Here is a 17,266-nt window from a genome sequence, read left to right on the forward strand (position 1 = left end):
GCTGAAGTCTCCGCCCCGCCTGCTGCCAGTCGCGCTCCAAGAAGGAAGTTGAGCACTTGATTTAGCACTCCACTTCCTACTTGGAGCGCAAAACCGAATTTTTTAAAAGTTTGGAAAACTTATTTTCCAAACTTTTCAAATTTAGCGCCCCAAACCGGGCTATAATGAATTTCTCCCCGTGTCTCATGGAAAAACTAACTGCCTGACTAAGAGATTCACCATGTGGGGAATGCAGGCTCATAGCGATGTCCGTATCCGGTTATCAGACTTCTATATTTTTTTCCCCTTACCAATTTTTCCCATGTCTTCCCTCTTCTTGTGAAGTCAGCAACTCCTGCTTGCGGTAAGGTTCCACGGGCACCATCAACCCTCTAACTCATTGCCCAAGTGGCCAATATTCATGTGCAAGTCAGGACAGTGAGTACCAACCATCGTGGCATCACAGCCGAGTCCAAGCTTTGCCAATACTACTGTTGAACCAGCCCTTAAGATGTTCACGAGAATAGTCTGGGGCACTCCAATTTGTGCCCTTCTTTCCTCCCTTTGGGGAAGTATTCTCTGTACTCTGTGCCTTCCCTAAAGTGATGCTGACCCAAGGATTTGGGCAAATGTATTTTTACATCTTTACCTAAATTCTCGGAGTGAGCCTTTGGCTCAGTTGGATCATTCCCACCTCGTAAGTCAGAACGGTACAGAGTTCAAACCTCACTCCAGACAGTCCTGGTGAGTGGTGATTGGAGCTGTATTCTGGGTTGACATCCAGCGTCTGGTGGGTGTGGGTGCGGATGCCCCCTCCCTCCATGTATGGGTTGTGGGAGCCCATAAAACCCTCCTGCTGTACAGGACTAACCACCCTATTGGTCGGTATATAGATGGTTACAGCCATGGAAGCAGTGTTCACGTCACGGCCTGTCAGACTGTTAATCAGCCTGTGAATCCTTCTACTACTTCACAGCATTCTCCAAGCGAAGGGTGCGGAGATACAAAAACAACAACCTAAATTGTTTTAAGGCCCCTTCTTGTAGAGAATATGCATCGTTTCTCTTGGTATGTTATCGGCAGTGATTTTATTAGCTCACATTTTGATCCACTTCCATTCTTGGTATTCTGATCCTTATTTACATGCAGCAAGGAAGCTTAGAATTAATAAGGAAACATCTGGAAAAATGATCCCCAATTGCCCAGAAGATAAAGGCAGAGCTTAGTGTAGCATTAAGCCATATGAAACAGAAGCTTTAACTGCTCTGCCACGTCAGTTGATCTCATGGGCAGCACGGTGGCATAGTGGTTAGCACTGTTGCCTCACAGCGCCAGGGACCTGGGTTCAAATCCGGCCTCGGGTGACTGTCTGTGTGGAGTTTGCACATTCTCCCCGTGTTTGCGTGGGTTTTCTCCGGGTGCTCCGGTTTCCTCCCACAGTCCAAAGATGTGCGGGTTAGGTTGATTGACCATGATAAATATTGACCCTTAGTGTTAGGGGGGATTAAATACGTGGGGTTACGGGGATAGGGCTTGGGTGCGATGGCTGTCGGTGTAGGGACCGGGTGCTAGGGTTTGGATGATCAGCCATGATCTCGTTGAAATGGCGGAGCAGGCTTGAAGGGCCGAATGGCCTACTCCTGCTCCTATCTTCTATGTTTCTATGTAAGTAGTTGGGGTGCTTAATGTTTCTGAGCTAGGGAAGGGGAAATTCATCGAACGGTCCCACTTTTAATCGATATCAGTGACCCATGCTGTCAAGTGTGTGCGCGCGGATGTCAAGGGTGAACAAAAGTCGGGTTCGGGTGTGTCACGATCAAGCAGGTCGCCGAAACCGATGCACGTGAAAATTGGGACGCTTGACCAAGGTAGCAGAAAGAGCACGGCGCCCGTGTACGATACCCCAGCACGATTCAGCATCTTCAGGCGAGGAGTGGAGAGAAAATTACAAGGACACCATGGTTTTTTTTTAAACTTGGGAAATATAGCAGGTAAAAAAATATGGAGGATGGGCAGCATGACGGCACAATATGCAGGAGCAGTTACCTGTGACACCACAGCAGCAGCGAGATACAGATTCAATGCCATGCTCCTCAGAGTTCCTGAACTCAGCTGTACCACAGTGAGAAAGTGATGATTGGACGTCATCTCATTCCCCACAGGAAGAAAGGGGGATATACAACATCAAAGGACAATCATCCCTGGGCTAACATCACGCAAAACCTTGCAGTCACTTAACAATAACATTGTTGGAAGCCTGGCAACAGCTCACTTCCCCTTCCCCCTCTCGACTGTATTGCCCTTGCTATAATTTGGAGAAAAGCAGAGATGAAAGACAGTCATTTTATCGACAGCCCTCAATGTTTTTTTTCATGCAATTTTGTTGTACTTTTAATTGTTACTCAGTTATTCAATGCCCAAAGTGCTTCAAAGGAACTTAGCATCGACCTACCAAGGAATGAAGTGATGCTAAGTTTCACTCATCAACAAGGGCAGCTTTTATAAAAGGTTCACAATCGACAGAGCCCAGGGGGAAAAGATCAAAGGGTCATGTCTGGGGAAAATCTAATTATAAATGACATTTCCCATCTTGAAAAGAGGCTTTTTTAGGGCGGCTGGTGGTCACCACTCGGCTTCATAGCAACCGAAATCCACTGCTGCGGTTGCCTACGATACCTCTTCTTCAGGAAAAATACGCAAAGGAACAGAGATCATTTTGTCAAGATAAAAGCCATCGCTGGTAAATATGTGTGACAACTTCAGAGGCACTGACTGCAAACGGTTAAATAAGTTGTACTCGCCCAGGTCTATCTCAAACAGTACCTCGTGTGGTACATACCATTACACGCGCACAGGAATATTCAATTGAAGAGAGTAACTGAAACAAACATACTCTAGAAATTCTGTGATATATTTGCGGCTGCACTTTGACCAGGTCCATGGGCTGGTGTGGTAGTTCAAAGTTGGAGCCATAACATGGTACTGGTGTTTCACTCCAGCCTCTTTGCATTTGAAGCTGTCATCATGAGGCATGTTGAACCTAAAAATGAAATGGTGATTTACTGGATGTCAAATACAAAACATAAATCGTCAAAATGTATCAGTTGGAAAAATAATTAACACATACCAACAAAGGGTGGGCTCAAAGAATTCACTTGCAATAGTTTAACACATTTCATTTAATGACCTGCTATTAGTAAGTCAAATGATACACTGCTTTACATGGGCAGGAGCATTAAATGGATGATTTTTTATTCTGTCTCATCCCTATAAAGCCACAGGGGTAGAAAGTCATCTTGAGCGATGGGGAAAAGGGGAGGTATCGCACAGGACACCTGTTTTACGCTCCACCCGACGTTCAACTCCATTGAAGACAATGGAACTGAATATCGGCATGGCCTATAGCAGGTGGTCAATGACATTCCACCTGTTTCACACTACCGGCCAAGGTGAATTTCTACCTAATAAAGTCTAATTGCTGTAAATTCTGAGCTTTGACTCAGAGCTACCCACTGAGCCAAGTGACACTTTGCCTAGTAGCAGCTGAGGGAAAAATCCACCTGCCTGACCAGAAAATTAATGTTGGTGAAAGAAGTTTACAGATTGATAAATGCTGGTAAATTTCCATCTCCAGGTCAGAATAAACCAGGATTATTTGTCTGCTGTTCTCACCTTTCTATGTGCCTTTGACACTACAGTCTGATATCTAATGTGTATGCTAGATGCCAAGGGGTAAAAATTGGGTAGCGCTAACGTCGCGCGGGCGTTAATTTTAGCGTTCCGAAAAAGTTAGCACCCCCCATGGCCGATTTTCCCAGGTAGCGCCCCGAGAGGGAGGAGGGACGCTACTGGAAACTGGGCCACCCGGCATCGGGAGTGCCAGCAAACGAGCCCGGCAGTCAAGAGGAGTGCCGGGCTCACGGCGAGCAGCTGGCACCCCATGGGGGGGGGGGGGGGCATTACGGGGGCAACAACGGGGGCAGGTGCTGGCAGGCGGCCAGCAACAAAAATGGCCACCTGCCATTTCCCCTTTAACTAGCGCCGCCCCGGCCGCAGGTAGGCTCCCCTGACCCCGGCAGACATAGTGTCCGGCAGTAAGTTGGGGGGCGCCACCCAATATTACAGCCAGGGCGCTGCACACGGTGATGACATCATCGCCGGCGGCGCTAATGGTTAACGCCGCCACTAACCTCCTGCTGAATTTCACGGGAGGCGTTAGCGGCACCGCGCCCAGGCACTAGTTGATTTGCGCCCCGTTAGAGGGCGCTAATGGGAGGCACAAATCAGCCGAATTTAGCCCCCAAGACTTCAATATACATAGAAAATGACAAGGTATATTGTGAAATAGATTGGGGTTAATTTTAATTGTACCTATCCAGCGGGAGACTGACCAGAAAGGATCAGGTGCTCATTTTTACAACCTACACAATCTTATATAGAAAATAAAATTAGTCAGGTTGCAAAATAGGTGGCTGATCCAACCTGCAGTTTCCCGCCAGATGGGTTCAGTTAAAATTACCCCCACACATTAAGAACGTACCTTTTAAACAATACATAAGAGTGTCAGAATAAAAACCAATTGTAATACTATAAACGCCTATATTCCTTTCATTTTCCAGAAAGTTAATTATTGTTGTCACAACTAACCCCTTTTTCTACTGGTTACTCATGAGTAACATCCAGTTTGCAATTATATTGGTTATTAGTTTACCTCAGTACATTAGTATACCAGAATAGTGGGCCATCTCCAACCAGTACCAACTACAATGATTCATTGAGGAACATAAGCCAGGAAATAACTGTATGTATTATAAGAAAATGAATTTCTGACGTTCAGTTAACTTCTACTCTTTTAACAGAGGTATTAACACTTTCAAAATAAATGACAACAAAGAAAGACCACACCTCAAGAAAAATAATTTACATTTATATAACACCTTTTCACATCCTCGGGATCTTACAAGTTTCAAATTACACTTTTTTGAAGTATAATCACTTATTATGTAGGAAGGAATGTTGGCCAGGACACTGGAGTGCTCCCTGCTCTTCATTAAATAATGCCATCCACCTTCATTCTGCCAGCGCAATTCACACCCCATCTAGAGCCATCCTATGTTCCTTAACCTGTCCCATTACCACCTCCTCTCACCTTGAATATCTCTCAATGTCTCTTAATCTCTCCTGCTTTCTATCCTATCACTGACCTTCCCTTTTGTTCTTTCATCCCCTCCCCCTTTTCCCAGCCCCTAAATCTGCTTTCCATTTCCTGCCTTTTTCCAGTTCTGAGGAAAGGTCATTGACCTGAAACGTTAACTCTGTTTCTCTCTCCATGGATGAAACATAGAAACATAGAAGATAGGAGCAGGAGTAGGCCATTCGGCCCCTCGAGCCTGTTCTGCCATTTAATGAGATCATGGCTGATCATCCAAATTCAGTACCCTGTCCCTGCTTTCTCCCCATATCCCTTGATCCCTTTGGCCTTAAGAAATATATCTAACTCCTTCTTGAATATATTTAATAAGTTGGCCTCAACTGCCTTCTGTGGTAGAGAATTCCACAGGTTCACCACTCTCTGGGTGAAGAAATTCCTCCTCATCCCAGTCCTAAATGGCTTACCCCTTATCCTTAGACTGTGACCCCTGGTTCTGGACTCCCCCGCCATCGGGAACATCCTTCCTGCATCTAGTCGGTCTAGTCCTGTTAGAATTTTATAAGTTTCAATGAGATCCTCTCTCATTCTTCTAAACTCTAGCAAATATAAGCCTAATCGACCCATATCTCTCCTCATACGTCATTCCTGCCATCTCAGGTATCAGTCTGGTGAATCTTCGCTGCACTCCCTCCATGGCAAGAACATCCTTCCTCAGATAAGACGACCAAAACTGCACACAATACTCAAGGTGTGGTCTCACCAAGGCCCTGTACAACTGCAGCAAGACATCCTTGCTCCTGTACTCGAATCCTCTCGCTATGAAGGCCAACATACCATTTGCCTTCTTAACCGCCTGCTGCACCTGCATGCTTACCTTCAGCGTCTGGTGCACAAGGTCTCGTTGCACTTCCCCTTTTCCCAATCTATTGCCATTCAGATAATAATCTGTCTTCCTGTTTTTGCCACCAAAGTGGATAAACTTGCATTTATCCACATTATACTGCATCTGCCATGCATCTGCCCAATCACCCAACCTGTCCAAATCATACTGGAGTTTCTCTGTATCCCCCTCACAGCACACACGCCCGCCCAGCTTTGTGTCATCTGCAAACTTGGAGATATTACATCTAGTTCCCTCGTCTAGATCATTAATATATATCCCCCACTAGTCACTGCCTGCCACTCAGAAAAAGACCCATTTATTCCAACTCTTTGCTTCCTGTCTGCCAACCAGTTCTCTATCCAAGTCAGTACCTTACCCCAATCCCATGTGCTTTAACTTTGCACGCCAATCTCTTATGCGGAACCTTATCGAAAGCCTTCTGAAAGTCCAAATACACCACATCCGCTGGTTCTCCCTTATCTATTCTACCAGTTACATCCTCAAAAACTTCCAGTAGATTAGTCAAGCATGATTTACCTTTTGATGCTGCCCTGGCCTGCTGAGTTTTTCCAGCATTTTCTGTTGTTATTTCAAAAAGTACTTCATTGGCTGTAAAGTGCTTTGGGACATCCGGTGGTTGTGAACGGCGCTATATTAATGTAAGTCTTTCTTTCTTTCTATTGCCCAGTTACGGTGTTACTAGATATCAGGCAGTTTGCCACATAATAGCTGCTGTGACCTTAGTCATGAAAACAACTGAAGTGTTGGTATGGTGCAGTGTTTTCCCGACAGACCAACTCAATGATCTCGGACTCCATGCTCATAGGAAGCGTAGGTCGGGGAATGAACTGCAACAGTACCCATGATTCTCTGACCCAGTCTCCGTGTGAGTACAGCTCTCCACAGAGTGCAAGATTGTGGAATTAACCCTTCTTTTTTGTGATTAATGATCGAATTATGTAACTATAATATCTGTTGCTACTGTCTATGATCTTAGTTATAATCGTAAAAAATATATATATTTTGATGTAATAAAACTTACTACGCACTTGGTTTGAGTATAAAGCAAGGCTTTAATCAACTTGTTTCAGAACATAGAGGTCTAGTTGTACTTCACTAGTTCCTGTCTTACAAAATGTCCCTGTGAAAGCTGAACCCACGCCCGAGTATTTATACTCCTTGGACGGTGCCACCAGCTGGCCGTCCAGTGTAATTTCATGAATAGTTTCTTTATGATGATGAGATTTATAACATATTTGTTGTCAGTGTTTTCATGCAAAGTCTCCCTTATCTTTCAACTGAGAAACTCTGCTGGATTTATTAAATTCTGGTAATTACACTTTTAAAGGAGGATAGGTACTGCAAGTGACCTGCCTTTTTTCCCTCTCTTTTATTGTGTCGTTGCTATACTAGCATTATTGCATCCACAAACAACCCCACTGTTTACTGCTGTTAAAAGGTTTACATTATCCACATTGTTTCTTACAGTGACACAGCACAATGGAACTGAAATCGGTCTTCTGCAATAGTATAAAACAGGCGACAGTGAATCGGCGGCCCATTTTACACCCAGCCCGGTTTTCTTGAAGTCAAAGCATCCCTGATTGCAGATTTTTGAACATGCTGTGGCTGATGGTTAAACGAGATGAAACTTAAATTTTTAGACTCAAAGAAGGAATATACTGGTGTGGATTCGGCGTTTCCTTAGGCCCCCAATTGTTTATGCCGACTTTAGGTTCAGGCGTATTCCAGTAAGATTATCAAATTGCATCTTCCCATCGGTAAAATGGGCATCAGCTTCGGGCGCAACTTCCAAGTTGTGCCACGGAGGAAGCTCCAGGCCGTTGTTTAAGACTAGGGCCATGCCTTGCAACTACACACAGAATGCATCTCCAATGAATTAACTGCAGAGAAGTTTATTTTTTGTTAAGTTTCCACACAGTGATCCGCCCTCCTGTTCTTATTTTTGAATCGAACAATCGCAAAATTGTCACATCTTGATTCAAACTCACTCTTGAATTTGCATTTAGGAAGTGGTGGGAAATTCCCATTGCTGAAACTAACAACATTACAACGGTGACTACACGTCAAAAGTACTTCATTGGCGGTAAAGAGCTTTGGGATGACCTAAGGACTTGAAAGGTGCTATATAAATGCAAGTTCTTTCTTCTTTAACCGTAAAATGTAAGAGGGTCGTAACCTCCCACTAAATGGAAGATCAGATATTCATGGTGAACTTTAAAGAGAAACTCCTTTTCTCATTCAATTGTTGAGCAATGTTAAGAAGCTGTGTGGGTGGTGCAACAGCTGCTGTGGAAACCAGCGCTGCCTCGACATGTCACAGACCCTTTGGGTACCACAGAACCATTCCATTTCAGAGAAGCACATGCATCTAATTTGTTTCCCCCACTAAGAAGACGCTTAAAGATAAGAAAAGGAAGTAAAGAATAGAACAAGAGCACACGTAAGTCTGTATGCTAACGGGAATGGTAGCATAGTGGATATGTTACTGGACTAGTAATCCAGAGGCCTGAACTAATGATCCAGTTAGACGTGAATTCAAATCCCACCATTGCAACTGGGAAATTTAAATTCAGTTAATTAAATAAAAACTCTGGAATAAACAGCTGGTAACAGTAATGGTGACCACAAAATTATCGGATTGTCGTAAAAACCCATCTCATTCACTAAAGTCCTTTACAGAAGGAAATCTGCTGTCTTACCTGGTCTGGCCTATATGTGACTCCAGACCCACAGTGATTCATTCTGAACTGCCCTCTGAACTGACCTAGCAAGCCGCTCAGTTGTAACAAACTGCCACAAAAAACAATAAGAATAAAACTGGACAGACCACCCAGCATCGACCTCGGCACCGGCTAACCTCCCACTAAATGGAAGATCAGATATTCATGGTGAACTTTACAGCTATGGACACGACAACGGCATGCCCAGTCGACCCTGCAATGTCCTCCTCACCAACATCTGGGGACTTGTGCCAAAATTGGGAGAGCTGTCCCACAGACTAGTCAAGCAACAGTCTGACATACCTTTCAGCCAATATCCCAGACTCCTCCATCACCATCCTTGGGTATGTCCTGTCCCACCAGCAGGACAGACCAACTAGAGGTAGTATACAGTTGGGAGGGAGTGGCCCTGGGAGTCCTCAACATAGACTCCGGACCCCATGAAGTCTCATGGTTTCAGGTCAAGCATGGGCAAGGAAACCTCCTGCTGATTACCACCTACTGCCCTCCTTCAGCTGATGAATCAGTTCTCCTCCATGTTGAACACCACTTGGAAGAAGCAAGGGCACAAAATGTACTCTGGGTGGGGTACTTCAAAGAGTGGCTCAGTAGCACCAGTACTGGCCGAGTCCTGAAGGACACAGCTGCCAGACTGGGCCTGCGACAGGTGGTGAGAGAATCAACACGAGGGAAAAACCTACTTGACCTCATCCTCACCAATCTACCTGTCGCAAATGCATCTGACCATGACAGCATTGGTAGCAGTGACCACTGCACAGTCATTGTGGAGACGACATCCCGTCTTCACACTGAGGACACCCTCCATCGGTGTATGGCACTATCACCATGCTAAATGCAATAGATTCAGAACAGATCTAGCAGCTGAAAACTGGGCATCCATGAGGCGCTGTGGGCCATCAGCAGCAGCAGAATTGTATTCCAACTCAATCTGTAACTTCGGGTGACTGTGTGGAGTTTGCACATTCTCCCCGTGTTTGCGTGGGTTTCCTCCGGGTGCTCCGGTTTCCTCCCACAGTCCAAAGATGTGCGGGTTAGGTTGATTGGCTATGATAAATTGACCCTTAGTGTTAGGGGGATTAAATACGTGGGGTTACGGGGATAGGGTGGGATATGTGTTGGTGTAGGGGTTACGGGTATCGGGTGGCTCGATGGGCCGAAATGGCCTCTATCTGCACTGTGGGGTTTCTGTGTGTTTCATGGCCCGGCATATCCTTCACTCGACCATTACCATCAAGCCAGGGGACCAACCTGGGTTCAATAAAGAATGCAGAAGAGCATGCCAGGAGCAGCACCAGGCGTACCCAAAAATGAGGTGCCAACCTGGGGAAACTGTACCTCAGGACTACCTGCATGCTAAACAGCAGAAGCAGCATGCTATAGACAGAGCTAAGCGATCCCACAATCAACAGATCAGATCAAAGCTCTGCAATCCTGCCACATCCATCGTGAATGGTGGTGGACCATTAAACAACTAACGGGAGGTTGAGGCTGCATGAATATCCCCATCCTCAATGATGGCAGAGCCCAGCACGTGCGTGCAAATGGCAAGGCTGAAGCATTTACAACCATCTCCAGCCAGAAGTGTCGAGTGGATGATCCATCTCGGCCTCCTCCTGAGGTTCCCACCATCACAGAAGCCAGTCTTCAGCCAATTCAATTCACTCCACGTGATATCAAGAAATGGCTGAGTGCACTGGATACAGCAAAGGCTACGGGCCCCGACAACACTGCGGCTGTCATGCTGAAGACTTGTGCTCCAGAACTAGCTGGGCCTCTAGACAAGCTGTTCCAGTACAGTTACAACACTGGTATCTATCCAACAATGTGGAAAACTGCCCAGGTATGTCCCGTCAACAAAATGCAGGACAAATCCAATCCGAACAATTACCACCCCATCTGTCTACTCTCAATCATCAGCAAAGTGATGGAAGGTGTCGTCGACAGTGCCATCAAGCGGCACTTACTCACCAATAACCTGCTCACTGATGCCCAGTTTGGGATCTGCCAGGACCACTTGGCTCCCGACCTCACACAGCCTTGGTCCAAACATGGACAAAGGAGTTGAATTCCAGTGGTGAGGTGAGAGTCGCTGCCCTTGACATCAAGGCAGCATTTGACCGAGTGTGGCATCAAGGAGCCCTGGTAAAACTGAAGTCAATAGGAATCGGGGGGAAAACTCTCCACTGGTTGGAGTCATACCTAGCACAAAGGAAGATGGTTGTGGTTGTTGGAGTTCAATCATCACAGCCCCAGGACATCGCTGCAGGAGTTTCTCAGGGCAGTGTCCTAGGCCCAACCATCTTCAGCTGCTTCATCAATGACCTTCTCTCCAACATAAGGTCAGAAGTGGGGATGTTCGCTGATGACTGCACAGTGTTCAGTGCCATTCACAACAGCTCAGATAATGAAGCAGTCTATGCCTGCAGGGAGCAAGACCTGGACGACATTCAGGCTTGGGCTGATAAGTGGCAAGTGACATTCGTGCCACACAAGTGCCAGGCAATGACTATTTCCAACAAGCGAGAGTTTAACCACCGCCCCTTGACATTCAACGGCATTACCATCGCTGAATCCCCCATCATCAACATCCTGAAACCATTGACCAGAAACTTAACTGGACCAGCCACATAAATACTGTGGCAACAAGAGCAGGTCAGAGGCTGGGTATTCTGTGGTGAGTGTCTCACCTCCTGACTCCCCAAAGCCTTTCCACCATCTACAAGGCACAAGTCAGGAGTGTGATGGAATACTCTCTACTTGCCTGGATGAGTGCAGCTCCAACAACACAAGAAGCTCGACACCATCAAGGACAAAGCAGCCCATTTGATTGGCCCCCCATCCACCACCTTAAACATTCATTCACTCCACCACCAGCGCATCATGGCTGCAGTGTGTACCATCTTACAAGATGCACTGCGGCAACTCGCCAAGGCTTCTTCGGCAGCACCTCCCAAACCCCGCGACCTCTTCCACCTAGAAGGACAAGGGGAGCAGGTGCATGGAAACACCACATCCCATGAACGAATAAAAAAAAAGGTCTCTGTTTATTGAATAAACTGAGGGTTAAAGAAAGCCCTCATCTAGTGAGGTTTTGGAGGAGATTTGATGCAGAAGACACCAGATCCATAAAAACAACGCTGTGCCAAACATTTGAGCTCATTAAAGAGAGGTAACATGGATTTGTAAAGGGTAGGTCATATCTCACAAACCTCATTGAATTGTGAGAGAAATATATATAGTGGTGGACAGGAGAATGTCTATGGATAGAGTTTATATGGACTCCCAGTAACTCCTGTTAGCTAAAATTAAAGCTCATGAAATTGAAGCAAATTATTGACCTGGTTGGGAGACTGGTTAGGCGGTAGAAGACAGGAGAGTAGAGATAATGGGCTCGATTTTCATTGAGCCGCGGAGGCGTGCGGGGGGTTAAAATCACAAAAAATGGCGGGCGGGACCCCCCCCACCCCGGCCTGGTTCCCGACTCCGAGCAATTTTAACTCCGTCGTGTCTGATGGTCCCGACTCCGTCCCGCATCCAACAGGTGGGACTGGTCATTAAGGTCCTTAACAACCACTAAATGGCCTCTATAGTCCTCTTTTGAAAGGCCCTTGCGAATTTAACCCTTTTCCCACATGAAACACGCCTGGTGGGAAACACGAATGTGAAACCTAGCGGGAGCACTATTGGATTGCTGACTATCAACTGCAGGTCAACTATTAAAGAGGAGATTTGATCAGCCATGATTTGCAGGTGGCAGGACTTCGTGGTCTCAGGTCTGGGACAACTTTTAGAAGGATTAACCACACCTGTGGAAGGTTGGAGCCTCACACCCATCTCCAGTGTGACCTCCTGGGAGACCCCTCTCCCCACCTTGCCTAAGCGCTTCTTCAAGTGAGGCATATTCCAGAAGCATGGCAAACATTTAATTCCTTTCCTCCTGGACATCTTTTTCAGATGCAGACCAGCCGCGGCAGCAGCAGAACCATGAGCAACAGCAGCACCAACAGCAGGAGCATCAACAGGAGCGGCAAGCTGATAGTTGTTGTGTCGGTACCTTTCTACCTAGACACAATTTAGGACTCAGAACCCAGAGATTCAAACATGAAGTGCTTTATTGGAAGGAAAGGAAGTTCTGGAAAGTTCCGAACAAAGAGAGCTAAACTTAACCGAGAACACCCAACCATTTATCTCCTGTGACAGCGCCACCACAGGTGGGAGGAGAACACACAATACATAACACTAGTCACCCACCTGAAGATGCATAGGCGAGAAGGCGCCAGTGCGTGACAACATTGCTGCCCGGGATGCACTCATCCTGGCCAGATTTGCTTAGCCTAGTCAAACAAACACTTTTGCCTCGCAGCTTCTTACCAGAGCATTGACAATGGCCAAGAACCAGAGGATTCCTAGCACTCTGACCACCATACTGACAGTTGCAAGTATGCCTAAGCCCTCAATGTGGAAGTCCCACTGGCGAAATGACAGACGATACAACTGCACCATTTGCCACCAGAAATTTTATGTACATTACCAAAGTGATGGCATTTTTGCAGTAAACACAAAATTGCACCCAAGTGACTACCCTTGTGACTATTTGTGCAGAAGTTTCCTCTTACGCGTGCTCCTACGTGGTGCCTCCCCTGTGGCTTTAGCAGATGTGGAGGCCCCTTGCTCACTTTGCTGCTGCTCCTGTCTCGACACCTTTGGCGAGCATCCTCTGGGGTGGCGAGCCTGTGAGGGCTCGTCAACAGTCTGCTGCTCCTGCGGCTGTGCAGGGGTTCAGACGCCTATCTCACTTGGGTGTGGACTCCGGTGGGGCTCTGACCGAGTGCTCTGCAGTGACATGGAAGTGAGAGTGCTTGGAGAGGAGCCCCCACTTCCTTGAGGTCTGCCACCAACCTCCCTCTCATGGGACAGGTCCCCCTCAGCACCTGCAAGTGGCTGGAGAGCACCTTGCTGCACATCAGGGGGGCCATGGGGACCCGTATCTGCAATGGCAGTCCTACTCAGAAGGACTTCCATGAAGGTTTGGTTTCTCTGTTCAATAGATGCCCATCGCTCCTCAAGAGATGTCATTCTATTCTGAACAATCACCATGATTTCCATACCCTGGTGACTAAGCTCCTCCATGGCCGTAGCCATCCTCTCCTCTACCGTAGCCATCCTCTCCTCTACTGTAGCCATCCTTTCCACGGAGGTTGCCATCCTTTCCGTGGTGATGCGTTCATGTGCCAATGACTCCACAAAGGCTCTGGTCATGGTCGCTATGGACTCCTCCATTCGCTCCACACTCACAGCGACCCTAGAGACAAAACCTGCCAGAGACTCCTGCATCTGTTCCTGGAGTTCCATCACCGCTGATCTCATGGATGAACCCAGAGGCAGAGGGTCGACATGCTGCTGAGCCGAGCTGGCAGAGTCCTGCGCCCTCCGACTAGGACTCTCCACTGCTGTCCCTGTCTCCACAATCTGCTGATGCTCACTTGTGAGCTGTGATACACCAGGTGACAACACTACTCTATGTCCCGAAGGTCCCACCGAGGTCTGAGTGTCTGCGCTGGTGCTGGGTGCGCAGATTTCTGGTGACGCTGCGCCCTCAGAGGTTGCAGCTTCCTCTGAGGAGTCTGGCTGCTCAGCCTCTTCTTCCTGGCTAGGGGGGACCGATGCTTGTGATGGTCCTGTGGGGGAGTAAAGGAAAGAGTCAGAGATGTGATGCCAAGGCTACATGCACATTGCTTTTTGCAGATACTCATAAGTCCATCTGTTGGAGCTTCACAAACATTATCAGCGACTCATGCAATGTCGAAGAGAGAGATGGGAATCTTTTCTGTCACCAGCTTGTTGTGTTGCACCCGTCTGTCCGTCCCCCACATGCGCATCATCCTCCAGTCCCACTATTTCGAGTACCGCCTCCTCCCAGGTGGTCAGATGGACTATTGAGGCTGTCGCTCCTCCTGTCCTCGCTCGCTCTCTTTTGTTGTGAGCTCTCTTTTCCTGCAGTGAGGGAGACAAGTGAAGGTTGAGTGAGAATGAAGGAGTGAGTGTAGAGATTGCATAGCATAGATACTTAGAAGGAGACAAAGATGGAGTGAGGTGCCAAGACCAAGGGCCCTCCCTGTGTGTTGTCAGTTGTTTTCATAGCGTCAGAGTGATAGGGAGTGCGAGGGCTGCATAGTCGAATAGTTATGTGAATGTGAGCATAGAGAGAGAGAGGGAATGGGTAAGGGTGCATGTGTGTCAGTGTCAAGTGGGATGTGGAGGAAGAGATTGCTAAAGCTGAGTGCTGGTGAGGAAAGGCAATGGGAGTCAGATTGAGGGTGATGGGAAATTCATACTCACTTTTCCAGTGCGCAGAAGGTCATGAAATCTTTTCCTGCACTGAATCCAGGTTCGCCGTGTGACTCCCAAGGAGTTCACCTCCTCAGCCACCTGCATCCACACTGCCTTAGTCTGCTTGGGAGGCCTCTTCCTCCCTGAGGAAGGGAAGAGCACCTCCCTGTTGTCCCTAGCCCCATCCACCAATGCCTGCAAGGCCACCTCGTCGAAACGAGGAGCTGATCTGGGCCTCCCGCTTGTCATCTTTCCTGCAGGTCCCTCTGACACCAAATGGAGAAAGCTTGGAAGCCTGCAGAAGAAGCAAGGCTTGCTGTGGACCTTAAATGCAGCAGCAACAATGACATCATCGGAGGCGACTTTCAGTCATAAAAAACCCATTTGCAAAGGCTTCCCACACGTTGGAAATCAATTGGCCACTTAAGTTAAAATTGCATGAATCTCCCACATCCATTTAGATTTGTTTGGGAAACACGAAATTCGGATAACACGACACCATCCCGCACCCGAGTTAAAATCCTGCCCAATGGGTATGTACTTGAATTGGAAGGTGGTAACTAGGCGCTGGATTTTGTCGAACTGAATGGTGGAACAAGTTCGAGGGGCTAAATGGCCTACTCCTGTTCCTATATGATTTAAAGTGTGAAAGCACAGTGCAGTGGGCAAAGCGGGGAGAAGGCTTAAAGCGCGTAATTCCACATTGAGTGTAACTACAGCTTTACTCACCCCGAGCACTGGGTGTAACTACAGCTTTACTCACCCTGAGCACTGGGTGTAACTACAGCTTTACTCACCCCGAGCACTGGGTGTAACTACAGCTTTACTCACCCCGAGCACTGGGTGTAACTACAGCTTTACTCACCCCGAGCACTGGGTGTAACTACAGCTTTACTCACCCCGAGCACTGGGTGTAACTACAGCTTTACTCACCCCAAGCACTGGGTGTAACTAAAGCTTTACTCACCCCGAGCACTGGGTGTAAGTACAGCTTTACTCACCCCGAGCACTGGGTGTAACTACAGCTTTACTCACCCCGAGCACTGGGTGTAACTACAGCTTTACTCACCCCGAGCACTGGGTGTAACTACAGCTTTACTCACCCCGAGCACTGGGTGTAACTACAGCTTTACTCACCCTGAGCACCGGGTGTAACTACAGCTTTACTCACCCCGAGCACTGGGTGTAACTACAGCTTTACTCACCCCGAGCACTGGGTGTAATTACAGTTTACTCACCCCGAGCACTGGGTGTAACTACAGCTTTACTCACCCCAAGCACTGGGTGTAACTACAGCTTTACTCACCCCGAGCACTGGGTGTAACTACAGCTTTACTCACCCCAAGCACTGGGTGTAACTAAAGCTTTACTCACCCCGAGCACTGGGTGTAAGTACAGCTTTACTCACCCCGAGCACTGGGTGTAACTACAGCTTTACTCACCCCGAGCACTGGGTGTAACTACAGCTTTACTCACCCCGAGCACTGGGTGTAACTACAGCTTTACTCACCCCGAGCACTGGGTGTAACTACAGCTTTACTCACCCCGAGCACTGGGTGTAACTACAGCTTTACTCACCCCGAGCACTGGGTGTAACTACAGCTTTACTCACACCAAAAGGAGGTACTGAGCAGAAGGGAGCCATTCTCCCATTGAGAAGGAGGGACAAAAAGGGATAAACAACAGGAAGCAAGTCACATTGCATTGTTCATGTGCCTCCTAGAGGGCAATTATACAACAAAACTGGCAGGGGTGCGAGAACGGGTTGGCTGCCCAACATCTTTGCTGAGGGATGGCAAATCAGAGGAAATAGTAGTTACAAAAAAGCCCGAGTTTTTCTCCAATTAAATATTGGGAAGACCCAAGCCATTGTTTTCGGTCCCCGCCACAAACTCCGTTCCCTAGCCACTGACTCCATCCCTCTCCCTAACATCTGCCTGAAGCTGAACCACACAGTCTGCAACCTTGGTGTCATATTTGACCCTGAAATGAGCTTCCGACCACAAATCCGCAGCATAACTAAAACCGCCTATTTCCACCTCTGTAACATCGCCCCTCTTCGCTCTTGCCTCAGCTCATCCGCTGCTGAAACCCTCATCCATGCCTTTGTTACCTCTAGACTTGACTATTCCAATGCATTCCTGGCTGGCCTCCCAC

General features: G+C 47.5%; 1 protein-coding gene across 1 annotated transcript in view; it reads right to left on the reverse strand.

The window, feature by feature from the left end:
* The window catches only part of LOC147081226 (A disintegrin and metalloproteinase with thrombospondin motifs 20-like), a gene marked incomplete at its 3' end in the record, with an annotated part of 134,714 nt that overhangs the window by 46,336 nt on the left and 71,112 nt on the right, over positions 1 to 17,266 (reverse strand). Inside the window, exon 6 of the mRNA XM_085980873.1 lies at positions 2,873 to 3,019. Coding sequence (XP_085836999.1) covers positions 2,873 to 3,019 — 147 coding nt within the window. The remainder of the gene's footprint in view (positions 1 to 2,872; positions 3,020 to 17,266) is intronic.

This window comes from Somniosus microcephalus, unplaced genomic scaffold (assembly GCF_052327205.1).
Source record: "Somniosus microcephalus isolate GS21.2 unplaced genomic scaffold, FLI_Smic_1.0 scaffold644, whole genome shotgun sequence".
Classification (NCBI taxonomy): domain Eukaryota; kingdom Metazoa; phylum Chordata; class Chondrichthyes; order Squaliformes; family Somniosidae; genus Somniosus; species Somniosus microcephalus.